The 14,546-nt window shown below is 44.6% G+C and overlaps 2 protein-coding genes across 4 annotated transcripts; one reads left to right on the top strand and one right to left on the bottom strand.

The window, feature by feature from the left end:
* Positions 1 to 374: 374 nt before the first annotated feature.
* On the bottom strand, positions 375 to 7,747 carry MTO1 (mitochondrial tRNA translation optimization 1). Of its 3 annotated transcripts, none has more exons than XM_017824345.1 (12): positions 7,635 to 7,747; positions 7,318 to 7,517; positions 6,792 to 6,909; positions 5,852 to 6,141; positions 4,468 to 4,580; positions 4,135 to 4,325; positions 3,755 to 3,960; positions 3,076 to 3,280; positions 2,823 to 2,994; positions 2,018 to 2,136; positions 1,368 to 1,525; positions 375 to 1,186 (listed from the first exon to the last, which is right to left on the bottom strand). In XM_017824345.1, exons 2-12 carry the CDS (start codon positions 7,510 to 7,512, stop codon positions 959 to 961), a joined length of 1,995 nt encoding a protein of 664 aa, XP_017679834.1. In that variant the 5' UTR covers positions 7,513 to 7,517; positions 7,635 to 7,747; the 3' UTR covers positions 375 to 958. The 3 variants fall into 3 exon arrangements, with proteins under 3 accessions (XP_017679834.1, XP_017679826.1, XP_017679817.1); XM_017824337.1 differs by having other exon boundaries at positions 3,755 to 3,885; positions 7,635 to 7,746; XM_017824328.1 differs by lacking the exon at positions 7,635 to 7,747 and having other exon boundaries at positions 3,755 to 3,885; positions 6,792 to 6,937; positions 7,318 to 7,429.
* A 530-nt stretch (positions 7,748 to 8,277) lies between these two features.
* MB21D1 (Mab-21 domain containing 1) lies at positions 8,278 to 14,142 on the top strand. Its single transcript, XM_017823958.1, has 5 exons — positions 8,278 to 8,817; positions 10,033 to 10,255; positions 11,037 to 11,282; positions 12,570 to 12,672; positions 13,334 to 14,142. The coding sequence occupies exons 1-5, from the start codon at positions 8,278 to 8,280 to the stop codon at positions 13,674 to 13,676; spliced, it is 1,455 nt and encodes a 484-aa protein (XP_017679447.1). The 3' UTR covers positions 13,677 to 14,142.
* The last annotated feature ends 404 nt before the right edge of the window (positions 14,143 to 14,546 follow it).

Here is a 14,546-nt window from a genome sequence, read left to right as displayed (position 1 = left end):
ATTTGGTAGGTGCACAGCAACAGCTTGAATTCAGTGTTTCTCGCTGTCAAGTGACAAACTGACTGACCAATTGATCCAACTGACTTGGATCTTGCCCAGATTCAAGTTATATTACTATCAGTTGCAGGGCCAGTGCTGATGGGAAACTCTGGGTCATGCTTCCCTGGGCCCACAGCATGTCACAGTGAGCTTCACATCTCCCGAGCTGAGGTTCCTGGGGCAGGTTCCCATCTTCCTCAGCCTGAGGCAGCCAGTCTCATTCAGCAGCCTCCATCAGCTCTGTAGCGAATCTTGCCTCACCTTATGTGTGTGAACTGTGATCCAGTGAACTGTCAAGGCCCTACTGAAAGCTAAGTGACAACCAAGTTCTTCAGTGAGTTTCAAGATAAGCTTTATTTATTTTAAAGGAGAAAAACACCTGCAGGATATGATGTTTGCATTCAGTCGGTCTCCTATGTAAGTTCAAATATTCATGTGGCACACATTTCCCTAGCCAAGTGTTTCCTCTTGGCTGACACCACACCGAGACACCAGATTGTGTGTAGTCACTGCACAGCTATAAACACAAGTACTAAAGTCAATGGAACACGCTTTTCAACTCAAATGCTCTTGTGCTGCCACAGGTTCAGTGCAGTAACATTTCTTACTAATTTTATAAGAGCAAAACACTGTCCTTTACAAGATGCTTTAGAACAGATTTTGACTATCCAACACCTTCCAAATGAGTGGAATTTTAAAAGCAGTTCTCCTGTCTCTTGATTTGCATCAGAAAAATCACAGGTTGTATTTAGGTTTCTGAGCATTTATTTTGTGCACTCATCATCTTTGTTCTACTCAACGACCCCACCACAGAACACAACTAGAACTGCTTTGGATCCGGCCAGCATGGGTGTTACTTGCGAAGAGGGTCACGAGCACAGGTGATCTTGCCACACAGTGGCAGGATCTGTGCCACTCTCTAAAAAGGTGTTTTAACGAAGGTACTTTGTGTCTCCTCTTCAGAAAACTCAGCTGACATCTGTCTTTGTGAAGTTGCTTTCTCTGAGTACATTTTCCCTGGTAAGTATTTCCCAGACTGAGGTAAAGCTTTTAGCTTCTCTGTCTTCTGGTGATTGGTTTTCACAAACCTTAGCAGGTTAACAATAGCAGCTGGTGTAATTCCAGGGATACGGCTGACTGCACCAATCTGCACATGGAAACACAATCAAATTAACCAAAACCAAACCTACACACCGGAGCTAGTGAGAAATGAGATCAAAACCTGTGGGTATTCCTTTCCATGATTCTTTTCACCACCCCCTCATGTCCCTTGGGAAGATGGAAGGGATTTCACTGCTGCTCAACCTTTCTGTGGCTGAATATCTTACCGTCTGGGGACGGCTGGAGTCCAGTTTCTCCCGCACTTCTGCTGAAAGCGATGCATCAATGGCAAAATAATCTATGTCCTCTGGCAGCTGGAGTGCTTCATCACGACGCACTTCTTCTATTTCCTGCTGTTGGTTGACTACACACCACTCATAAGCAGCTGTAATGATCAGGAAAACAAGAAACCAGATATAGATGTTCACATGAAATATGTCACTTGCAACAATTCTTGGAAGCAGAATGAGCAATTCCACTGTGACAGTCCAAAGCTCCTAAGGAAGTTTCCAGCCTCACAGACTATAGAGCCTAATTCACGTCACCACCTTAGAAGAAGTCACACTCTTTGATTTATTACAGGAATTTCAGTACATGGGTTGTTTTTTCTACTCATGTCAGCAAAGGATGGTCAGTAAGGGCAGTTAAGGAATAAAGAAACCCCAAGAGTGAATATGAATAACTGATTTCAACCCCAACAGTGAAACACAGGTGCATGCAAAGGGCTGTGGCCTATGGTAAAAGGTACACACTCTGATTAGTGTTTCATTTCTCTAAGCAGCAACAGTAAACACACTAGGACAAATGGATTTGCTCTCCCCTTACTGAACAAAACATACACAGATCACCACAAGAGATTATAATGTCTGTACTCTACCTTCTATTTTCAATCTCTCTGCCAGTTGTCTCCATTGAGCAAGCTTGTCCAGGCACTCTGGGACAGCTTTTGCCAGAACCTCCATACTGACGTCTTGATATTGAAGGATGTCAAAAGCACTGCAGAGAAAGTATGGTAGAAAGAAGTCACTTTCCCAAGGCAGATTTACAACTGTTCCCAGCTCAAACTCACAAAGTTCTTAGGATAAGCCAGAACAATTGCAGAGCCAAGCTCAACTCCCTACCATCTCCTCTCAGGACACAGAACCCTTCAAGTTAAACCCTTGAAGAGGGGCTCTTTATGAAAAATGACAGCAAGATGGAAGGGACAAGGTAGGGGTACCAAGGGCAACCTTTGACAGACCCAGTCAGCCAGAACAGAAAAGATAAGGTGAAGTAAAGAATGGGTAATGGAAGTAATGATCTTTTTTTATAAGCTACCATCTGACACCCCCCTGAAATCAATAATTGCTTTAACAAGCTTTTAGCAAAGCAGCAACCCACTGTAAAACTGTCACCACTTGGTGACACTCTCTATAAGGGCATCAAGAACTGATGCCCGGGGCCAGTGGAGTATCCCCTTGCTTTGGGAGCACATCAGCACCAGGAAATATAGCATAATAAAAACACTAATATAGCACTTACTCTACAGGCAAACATCAGATGTGTGTTCCCTGAAGGTGGTAAAGCTGGAATCTTGGAGTACTGACAGCTTCAGGAAACATGGACAAATGCTGTGAAACCACTAGCAAGATGTGCTAAAGCAAGCGTAGGTCAGACCAGAAAGTTCTGACTGTAATCTTTACCTGACAGGTGACCTGCGACTGCTACTGATGGAAACTTCTGGCAGTAACTGGGACCATTTGGATATGCTGAACTGAAGTGATTTTAGTGTTGCAATTCCATCATCTAAAGCAGCTCTCATCCTAACTGCTTGTTCGTATCGCTGCTGCGACACACACCCAGCTTCTTCAAAACCTGCAGAGACAGATGGTGTATGAGACAAAGGTCTACAACCAGGCAGGGCTGCTCACTGCAAGAGCCATCACGGTCAAACACCTCTGTGAGTGAGCCTGGCATCAGCATTGTCGGGCCGGAGGGACATTCGGAACTCCACACGGCTGGTGAACATCCGGTAGGGCTCGCTGGTGCCCAGAGTGGTGAGGTCATTGATCAGGACCCCAATGTAGCCTTCGGTGCGACTGACAATGAAAGGGGGCTTGCCATGAACCCGCAGACAGGCATTGATCCCAGCAATCACACCCTAGGCAGACAGAAAACAAACCAAACACATTCATCGGTCTCTTCTTAGCTAAAATATCAGCACATCTGCCTCCAAAGACTCACACGTCAAACTGTACCCAGAAAAATGCAATAGTCTGTGCTAGTAATCCAGGCAGTGTTTTTTTTGTGACACTACGAGCGTCTGAAGGGATTCTCGGTCACTGCTGATGTGTCTGGAGACAATTCCCACGTTTTCAATTATACCTGCTGCACAGTCTCCATGCTGAAACACTTGACAGTGTCTCCAATTACTTTTGTTACTGCAGTCTTAGTGATAGCACTGCAGATAATAAAAGTAAAAATATCTTGGGCAAGTCTGGAATTGGGGTGAGCAACAGAAGTAAAAACATCTGAGGAGCAAAAAAATGGGCCTCGCAAGACTCTGTATCACAGACAAATGCCAAGGCAACATCCTTTTTCTGAGTGCTGAGTACACGTGGTCAGATTCACCCACCTGAGCTGCGGCTTCTTCATAGCCTGTCGTGCCATTTATCTGGCCTGCAAGGAAGAGGCGCTGAACAAGACGCGACTCGAGGGAAGCAGTCAGTTGACGGGGATCTAAAAAATCATATTGCACCCCGTAGCCTATGACACACAACAAGACAGATGTTACAGGAGGCATTTTGAAGGTCAGCAAAGGCAACCAGTGGGGCAGGATGACTTAGCTTTTCAACTTTTATTTATGATTTCAAAACAACCAAGGAAAAATCCCTGCAACTAGGAATTAGCTTTGTTTCTCATTTCCTTTGTTTTGCTATGCTCTAAACAGAATCTGGTTTTCATTAACTGGTAAACAATGTAACAAATAGATTTAAAACTATTCATCCCCCTCACCTGGCTGTATCATCTTGGCTTTTTCCAAACCTGGGACGGATTTGATCACCTGCTCCTGAAGCTCAGGTGGCAGTGTCATGGACATGCCTTGGGGGTAAATGACGTTGGATTCCAAGCCTTCAGGCTCCAGCCAAACTTGATGTTGCCGGTTTGGGAAGCGCAGAACCTTTGATTCAAGAGAAGGACAGTACCTGCAACAGTAAATGGCCATGAGCACCATGTGATATGGAGAAAAAGTAACTCTGCAGAAGCGAAGCAGGATATCCCCTGCTTGACACCTTGTCAGATTGACACCTGTCCCCTTGAGAGCCTTGCGTGATGCCACACACTTACCGAGGGCCCCTTGTTGTCTCCCTTACATGGTTGTTCAGGTGGAGGTTATCATAGATAATTTGCTGGGCTTTCAGGGTAGTGCGTGTCAGGAAACATGGCAGCTGATCTTCTGGCTGAAAGAGGCCAAAGCTCACTTTAAGTTAATCCAGTCACGACACTGCATTCTTATTGAACAACTCTGAGGATGTCCAATACCTTTTCCATGACAGCTGGCTCTCACTTCTTGGAGAGCTAAGTAGCGCTGTCATACCCACTGTACAGACAGAACATGAGCAATCAGAGAGCATGAGCAACATGCCCAAAAGCAGACTGAGAACAGAACAGAACTTGGAAGTGTAGAATTCAAGTTTTATTCCATACACTGTACAGGATTCCATACACTAATTAGTGTATTCCATACACTAATTACAGGATGGATACTCCCATTAAAGCAACACGTTATATCACAGCATTCAAACTGACTACAGGAATTTGAAGCTCTGGAGCAAGAAGAATAAGTGCTGACCCTACAGCTAACAGGCAATAAAAGATTTTGGTGAAGAAAAAAAAAGAAATGTCTCAGTGAAGAAAAAAAACATAAAAATCTCAAAACTCTGCAATTAAATTCAAAGTTTAAGGAAAAAACCTACCACGTATAGTATTTGAGTGATTTGTCTGAAAAATTCAATAAACACACATTCAAAATAGTAATAATGTTGCACCTTAACTTCTTAAAACCTTTCCTACACATACCAAGGACTTCAAGTAATATTACTTTCATCCTCATCCTGATTCTAATAGGTTACTGTAATTCCCATATGCTCCGGGGAAAATTAACTCCTGATACTTAACTCTGTGCTATTCAACTACATTATGTAAGAATTTTCTTTGAAAGGAAAATTTCTTTGGAAAATTGAGCTTTTTGTGCTTTTAAGGTACTGTTAATATGTCACTTCTGAGTTCTGTGGATAACTATATCCTTTCTCTTTCTTAGTCAATACTACTAATGACCTCTAATTTCAACATTTTAACCTTATTTTAAAGCTAAAGTAAGAAGCAAGACATTATAAATCACCAGAATACAGGTATAATAACAGATGTATTTTGTAACCAGCACATGAAGAATACTAGTATCAGTATCCCATTTCACACAATTCTGACTCTAGAAGTAAAAAAAGTTTGGTTCTCAAGCTGAGAAAATAAAATAAGAAGGTAATTGCTTTCAAAAGAACACAAACAACAAAAGAATCCTTTGCATTGAGAGTCCTCAGAAACATAACACCTCCAGTACAAATACAACCCAGCTCCCTTTCCCAGCCACCAACTCCCTGGCAGATTATGAGCACGACATTCCCAGAACCACTCCCCAGCTGGCTCTGTGTGCATTTGATGTGTGCTATCCCACCTTGATCCACACAGCCTCACTGAGGAAGCTGAATGGCACTGGAGGATTGTCAGCTCCATGTTCCTCCAGACCACTGAAGTCAATCGTGTCTTTGGCAAGTCTTGGTGGTGTCCCGGTCTTCAGCCTGCCCACAGCAAATCCCAGTTTCTCCAGAGTCTGAGCTAGCCCAATGGCTGGCTGGTCCCCTAGTCGCCCAGCCGGGTGCATCTCTAGCCCAATGTGGATCATACCCCTCAGAAAGGTACCGGTGGTCAGGACAATGCTCCCAGCGTGTACTGTGCTCCCATCCCCTAAAACAGCAAGTTTTCAGAAATGTACATATTTAAGTATCAACAAAGCCCTCGTATTCTGGTGCTTCTGTCTAAAACTAGACTAACAGTGTTCACTGAGGGTTTATCCATCTTCTGTTACACAACAAAAGCAGCATTTCAATAATGAAAGCACTGATAGTAATAACTGCAATAAGCAGCATGTATTTATACCTGTATTTTTATAATTCCTAAAAAAGTTACCTGTACTGCAGAAAACCCACTCCTGGGAAAAAAATCATATCCAGGCCTTTACTTCAGAAAGCTTGTTTATTAGAATAGCAAGGGGTAACAAAGTACGAGTCTGTTAGTAATAGAACCCCACGGTCCCATAACATTGTCAACAGCATATGCCATTTACCAAATAAAATCTCAAAATACAGCATGGAATTCAATATCACTAGCCTGAAGAAAATTAACTTAAGTAACCTCCCAATATCCTATCAGTCCAGGTATTTTTGTCATTGTACTACTTTGTAATTATACATACTAACGTAGTTTAGTTCACAGTCTGCCTAAACCAGATGTCTTCGTTAATTCATCTTTCTCACTGACAAATCAGAAATGTTTATCCCAAAGGCTGCTCTTAGCATGGAGTAACTGGAAGCACTTACTGATTTACTAACACATACCAAGAACGACTCCGGCGACTTGGCATTTCCCAGGATGGCCTGATTCTGGCTCTGTCAAGATAAGATCTTCCACAGATGCTTCACGAACTGTCAACAGTGGTGTGTTAAGGATTTCTTTCTGTCATGAAAGGAGTTACTGCAAAAATCTAGGAAGTTATGAAACATATGGGCAATCCCAAATCCTGCTGATTTTCAGAACATCTATCACCCTCTTCCATTCTTACCACATAACAGGGAAGATACTCAGTTATGGTACTATTCTGATCGATCAAGTAGAAATTTTCATTCAGATAAGAGTTTAAGATCAAAAGAAACTATTCAGTCACGAAGCCTGACCTGTATCTAAAATGCTGAAGAATTTTTTAAAGTATGCTGAGCTCCAACAACCTACAGTGCATTAAAGTACCAAACAGCAACGTATCTAGCTAGGTAAATAATGAAAAACAAAACATGCGTCCCTCCCTCATCATCTTCAGTAGTTTATACTAACACCTAATACCAAAAAATCCTCCCGGCCCGCTCTCACCTGCATGTTCTCCTTGTAGAGGCCGCGGTCGATCTGTGCGCGGAGGCCCCACACGGCCGGGCCCTTGCAGCGGTTCAGCACCTTGTAGTGGACGCCGGAGCGGTCGCAGACGCGGCCGCACAGCCCGTCCAGAGCGTCCACCTCCCGCATGAGGTGCCCCTTCCCGATGCCGCCGAAGGACGGGTTGCAGGACATCTCCCCTGGGGAAGGGACACAGGGACACCCTCGCCGCCGCCGCCCAAAAGCTCTCACGCCGGGGAGACCCGAGGCGCCCGCGGTTCTTTCCCCCGCCCCAGCCCGGGTACGCGCGGCAGTACCGATGGTGCCGATCCTGTGCGTGAGCAGCAGCGTGCGGGCCCCGCCGCGGGCAGCTGCCGCCGCCGCCTCCGTCCCCGCATGGCCCCCGCCGACCACCAACACGTCGTAGCGCGGCGCCGCCGCCCCGACCTCGCTGCCGGCCCGGTGTTGCCGTGGGCGAGGCAGCGGGGACAGCGCCAGCCGGCGAGAACCCCTCTGCAAGAACATGGCGGCAGGGCCGGCCCTCCCGGCGGCGCGTGCAGGGGGCGGGCAGTCACCGCGGCTCCTCCGCCGCTCCTACGGGGCGGGAGGCGGAGACGGGCGCTCCGTGGGCGGGAGCGGCGCGTCCGTGCGGCCCTAGGCGGCCGCCCGTGCCCCGCCCGCGGGGAGGAGGGAGGCAGGGAGGGGACTCTCGGGAGCGGGAAAACGCTCTCCACGGATTGGAGAGAGGGAGGTGGCTGTCTCTGCGGGATGTCCCGGCGCAGTCTGGTTTTTGCTCTCAGAGCTTTGCCGTGCCCGGACTGAACCCGCGCCTGGCGAGTTTCGTTTCCTGACAAAGGCGCGTTGCCTGGAAGAGGAACTCGCCCGAGGCCAGAGGCGGGAACTCCTCCGCCCGCGAGGCCGTGCTCGCCGTCCTCCGGGTGCGGAGAGGAAGCGGTGGCCATGGACGGCGCGGGCGGCACACGGGCGCGGGGCAGGCGGGGGTCGCGAACCGCAGCTCCGCGGGGCCGGGGCGCGCCGAGGAGCGCAGCCCGTAGCCCCTCGCGGGGCCGCGTCGCGGGCGAAAGCCCGAGTGGTGCCACGACCCACCAGGCGCCGCGGACGGACGGACCCCCCGCCCGGGGCGGGCGTCCGGGGCGGCGAGCCCACGCTGCCTCGGCCCTGCCGGCGGGCGGCGTAGAGGCGCCCCCCGCCCCGCGGAGCAGAGCGCGGGCCACCAGAGTCCCCGCGGCTCCGCGGAAGGTTGCAGTGGTGCCCGACGGAGCGGCTGCCGCCCCCGTGGCCGCCCCCCGGCCCCCGCCAGACACCCTGCGGCTCCACGAGGTGCTGTCGCGGCTTAGCCTGGGCCGCAGGGACGTCTCCGAGGCGTCGGCGCTGGTGAATACGGTGGTTCCGCACCTGGTCCAGACCATCCGGAGCAGGGGCGGCGCCTTCAGCTCCATAGAGCAGCACAGCGCCGGGAGCTACTACGAGCGCGTCAAGGTGGGTTCGGAAACGCCAGCAGCGCCTCTCCCTCCGTCCTGCCCGGGTGCGGGGGCCGGGCTCCGGCCGCAGGTGGCGGGCGGCTCCCGCAGGTGGCGGGCGGCTCCCGCAGGTGGCGGGCGGCTCCCGCAGGTGGCGGGCGGCTCCNCCGCAGGTGGCGGGCGGCTCCCGCAGGTGGCGGGCGGCTCCCGCAGGTGGCGGGCGGCTCCCGCAGGTGGCGGGCGGCTCCTGCTGCTCTGAGACGGCCCTTCCCGACAAGTTAAAACTGTAGGGTGGCTGCGTTAATTAACCACAATGCTTTATAAAGTGATAAATAACCTACTGAAAGGTGTGTGCGTATGCGCATTCAGTTAGAGACGCTGCCTGAACGGGGCTCACGGCAAGCCCCGCTCTTACACAGCACGCAGGTGAGCCCGATGTAACCGCAGGACCCGTCAGTATAGCACTACACGAAAGGCCCTGTGCCAGTTTTTAGTTTATACTTTTTTCAAAAAGCAGGAGTAATGGAAACTGAAAGATGGGAAATTTAGGCTAATTTAAGCAGAAATTTGTACTGTAAGGGTGGTTGGACACTGGAACAGGTTTTCTGCCCAGGGAGGCTGTGGATGCCCCAACCCTGATAGTGTTCAAATCCAGGTTGGATAAGGCCTTGAGCAACCTGATCTAGTGGGAGGTTGATCATAAGACATCAAGGTGTCACTGCCCATGGCAGGGGAGTTTGGACTAAATGATCTTTCAGGTCCATTCTAACCCCTTAACATTCTCTGATTAAGCAGTACCTTTTTTTCCTGGTTCCAGCACACCCTGGAACAAAGACAAATATGTGGACCCTTGGGTTTTTTTTTTTGGCGAGGGGTGGTATAAAAACATCTTCAGACATAGCAGTGTATTTTTTTCTCACAGATGATTCCTATGTGCAAAAGGATGACTGAGTTCAGCATTTATGCATTACTCAGAACAGCTCAAGAATCTTAAAGCTTTTTTAAAAATTAATAAGTTGGAAAGCTTGGAAGTGCACTGCTATAAGTAAATTGCTTTTCTCCACCCAAATGCACAGTAATCTTGCAATACAAATCCACAGAAATAAGCTCATATTTCACACCAGACATGAGAAGTACATCAAGACAGTTGTAGATAAAACCACAATCGGTATAAAAATCTAAAGAGAATAAAACTCAAGCTGCACATTTGTTGTTGTATTCTCCTACTTTGCAGATATCTCAACCAAATGAGTTTGACATCATGCTGGTAATACCTGTTGAAAGGCTTCAGCTGGATGAGTCTGATGACACGGGAGCCTATTATTACCTAGCATTCAAAAGAAATCCAAAAGAAAAGTATTTGTTGAAGTTTTTAGATGAAGATGGAAAATTATCAGCCTTTAAAATGCTTCAAGCACTTAGAGAAATTATTAAACAAGAAGTAAAAAACTTTAAAAGTAAGTACTGAGAAAACAAGCTTCACCTAGGAGTGCTAAAAAACCAGTTACATTGTGCATATGCATTGCCCTCTTGTTAATAAAATGGGTTTTCCTCCCCGTCAACCGTCTTTTTCTGGCAATGGAGCTGTAACTCCTCCTGTCCCCAGTATCTCAAGTTTGGTCTTGTGTTAAGAATCACAAATACATCAGAGCTAATCATATTACATGATTAAGTCCACTATGCAATCCTCTTTCTGTATGAAAATAACAAATATTAAGGGTACTATTGTATGCTTGGTACTTCCTACATGATCTGTGTATTTTGCACCTATTCATCAAATGGCTCTTTGTACACAACAAAGAGCTTTCTTTTACATGTTACCTAATATTTTATATCAATTGATACAGAAAATGTATCCCCTTATACAGTTATTTTCCTCCAAAGCCTTCAGAAACATTGTGGCCAAATCTTTTCAGTGTGTATTTTCAACAGTGAAGCAGGTCACTGGAAAACATTACTGTATTTCTGATTCTTACACAGTAAATCAAACAAACACAGCAGTTCAAAAGTAGTGTTCCTTATTTCATAGAACTTATCAACAGGCCTTCTTAATGTTTTATTTAACATCCATATCCTGTAGGATAAAGAGCCAGTGACTGAACCCAGGTATGTCTTTTGATTGATTAGGAATTCCTCATTTGTAAAAACCTTAACATTCTTCAAAAAAGGTTCCTTATATATGTGTGCGTATATATATACATATATCTAACATGAAAAATCACTCTTCTTTGTTATTAGATGTGGAAGTAACTGTGAAAAGGAAAAAGGCTGGAAGCCCTGCAATAACTCTTCAGATCAAAAATCCTCCATCAGAAATATCAGTGGACATCATCTTGACTCTGGAAGTCAAGCACAGCTGTCTGCCCAGCACACAGGACGGCCTCAAAATTGAACAGTGGCTGGGAACAAAAGTCAGGAGAGATTTCAAATCGAGATCAGTTTATTTAGTAGCCAAGCAAAACAAAAGAGAAAAGGTTCTAAGAGGTACCTCAAATATGGACAATAATAAATCATGAAATATCTTCTCTACAACTTGATCACTTACAAGTGCTATAGAAAGGGTATCCAGATCTGTGCCTCTGAGGTACAGATCTTTATCTCATCCTGGATATATCCAGATCAAAGACAACTGAAATCCCTCTTTAAAACATCAGATTTGTGATACTGCTTGTCTTGTACGGAAATCTAAATACAAAACTGCTCTGGCAGGCTGTACACTATCCATTCATAAGAGCATTATATTAAATCTACTCCAGTCAGACACATGGATATGAACCTTCCCTATGCTCGCGCTGTACTTAACAGCACTATACACTCCTTTGTTTTGTAAAGAAAAAAAATAAATTAAAAGGCTTCTAAAAAGGCAGGGAACATCCCTGCACATGGGACTGCACCCAGAAATCAGATACTTCTGCAGGAAGCAAACTGTGTACTTTTCTATCAAGATACATTATTTCTCATTGAACTCTGGTATGGCTACAATGTTTTATTTTTGTTTCCTCCAGACCAAGCCTACATTAGTTTGCAGAAACATTCTGACTTGTCATTGCATTATGAGAACTGATGATTTTAGCAAAAACATTTCAGACAATCTGGTATTTTTTTAATTAGCATGCCTATGTTATCAATGCCAAATAAATCGTTACTGCTGTACTGGGCTATCTCTTTCTGGGCAAATTAAATGCAGAGTAACTGAGCCAAACAGGCAAGGCAAACAGTATAACGCATGTAAGGAAGACAAAAATGATTGCTGGTGTTAAAAACAGGGTGTTGAGCTCTGTTAGCAATTATTTTCAGAAGCATGACCAGAAGAACAAAAATAAGTGCTTTAGAACAGCCACCATACTTGAGATAAACTCACAAGCCTGCTGCACAAAGAAAAACCAGAAAACACAGTAAGCATACAGAAATTCAAAGATCGTAGATTTCTATGAGTAGTGCAATTCCGCAAATCATGTTCAACAAATTCAGGAAAAATCAGAATTAAGCTTAATTTTGAAGTAAATCCAAATATTGTTATGAATTTAAAGCATCCATACAATTAACTATGTTCTATATTAATTATATTCTAATTGCCTTTGTGTACAGCTGATGGGGAATTAAGGAAGAACTAACTACAGACACTGAATTATATTTTTTTTTTTTTACAGGGGTAAAGAAATTGCCAATATTTAAAATTAAGGCAATTGCAAAGTGTCTCTTTTTTTTCTAGATACAGATGCCGATACTTAGTGCTGTGTAACAATTTAACAGTCTTGTGTTCAACTTTAGGAAACACATGGCGACTCTCCTTCTCACATATTGAGAAGGAAATGATGACGAACCATGGCCACTCAAAGACGTGTTGTGAATCTGATGGAACAAAGTGCTGTAGGTTGGTATTGCATATGAATATTTTACTTTAAGCCTGAGTGAGCCAGGCTAGTGCTGTCTAGCACTGTTTCAGTTTAGTATTTAAGAATTTTATCTGAGAGTAATTACTCACAATAGGAAGCAAGAATAAGGCTTTTAGGTATAATAGTTCTATAGCAGTACGACAGTGCATGTACTCGTTTGAATGTCTGACTTGCATTTACTTAATGAAAGTGGAAACAATCATAGCTGCTGGTTTACATTCTGAACTTGCCTTAGAACGCAAAAGATGCGACTTGTTAAATAATCTTTCCGAAGTTCAGTCCTGTTTATAAAAAACAGCATAAAAGAGTGATGACTCAGCTTTCTGAGCAACATTACACTTCATATCAAGGCAATTTCTAAAATGATGGTGAGAAAAGAACTGCTGAGTCAGATCAGGATGAATAAATGAGTTTTCACTTTATAAAAACTGTTCTCCAGATTTTTTCAAAGAGGAAGAACAAAACCCACATGAGGTACAAAACCTCCTTAATAAGTAAACTAAGAAGTTGTTTGCCAATTACATCTTGTACTGAATCAAGAATGTCACAACTAATGCATAATTCTTTATGTTTAAATATGTAAAATACATATTTAGAACTATGTAGAAGGTACCTAATAAATTCTTATTTATTTAACAGGAAAGGTTGTCTTAAGCTGCTGAAGTATCTTCTAGAGCAACTTAAAATGAAATATCCAAAAGAGCTGGAAAAATTCTGTTCATATCATGTCAAAACTGCTTTTTTCCACTCTTGTGTCATGTGGCCAAATGACACAGACTGGATTTTGGGAGATCTGGATCATTGCTTTCAGAAATGTCTGGGATACTTTGTGGAGTGCCTGCAAAAGTCTCAGCTACCTCACTTTTTTATTCCCCAATACAACTTGCTCAGTCTGGAAGACAAAGCAAGCAATCATTTCCTTGCAAGACAGATAAGCCATCAACTGAACAACAGATTCCCAATATTTCAGGAAAGCTATTAAAATCACTGTTTACATTAGCTATCTAATAATGTAGATTTGCATATTTAAAACAAAAAGTTCTGTACCATAAGTTACTCTTCAGTAGTCTGAAGGACAAGGCTCCCACGGGAGCCGAAACCCAGCTTTCAGCAACAGAAAGCTCAGCTGACAAACATCTCGTGATTCAAGAAGTTTGGACCCTTGTCCTAAGACCTGTAAAAGTTCTACCTTATGGATTAAGCCTGGCTCCAGCAGAAATCAGAAAGGACTCTTGAGATGATTGTATCAGACCATGTCTAAACCCCTTTAATCCCTTTCCCCCTATGTAATTTTGGTTGAGGAAAATATTTAACCCATTGGGCAACGGTAGTAAAAACTTGTGTAATTCCCTAATTAACATAGCTCGTCCTCTTCATTAACATGTCCGGCCCCAGATGCCTTTAAAATAGTGTTCTCGTGTTCAATAAATGATTCCAGTTCCCCCATACTGGGATTGTGTCTAGCTTTTATTTTTCAGACCGCCACTCCTAAGTGGATGAAGACCTGTTGCAGAGGATAATCACCAGCAACAGTAAATAGAGAGAGAATTTTGTATCAAAATAATATGAAGTTCCTGAAGCAACTTTCCTTTCTGAGTCTTCAGAATTGCTTTGGAATTGGGTCTTTTCATTGGACTTTGGGTAGGAAGCAATCACTATCTAATATGGTACAACCAAGTAAAAGTTACTGGGCCAATGAGTATTTGTATCACGAATCTTGTAGAAAGAAATGCATCTTTCAACCCCTATCAAAGAGGAAGACTCTTGATATGAAAGGTTATCAAAACCAAAATGCAGCATGAATCTGACAGTCTTGAAACTGGAATTCAGCTCTGTTTTTCTCATGTTGAAG

This window comes from Lepidothrix coronata, unplaced genomic scaffold (assembly GCF_001604755.1).
Source record: "Lepidothrix coronata isolate B3197 unplaced genomic scaffold, Lepidothrix_coronata-1.0 Scaffold4, whole genome shotgun sequence".
Classification (NCBI taxonomy): domain Eukaryota; kingdom Metazoa; phylum Chordata; class Aves; order Passeriformes; family Pipridae; genus Lepidothrix; species Lepidothrix coronata.
The sequence above is the reverse complement of the archived record's forward strand: the minus strand, read 5'-3'. Positions and strand labels throughout refer to the sequence as shown.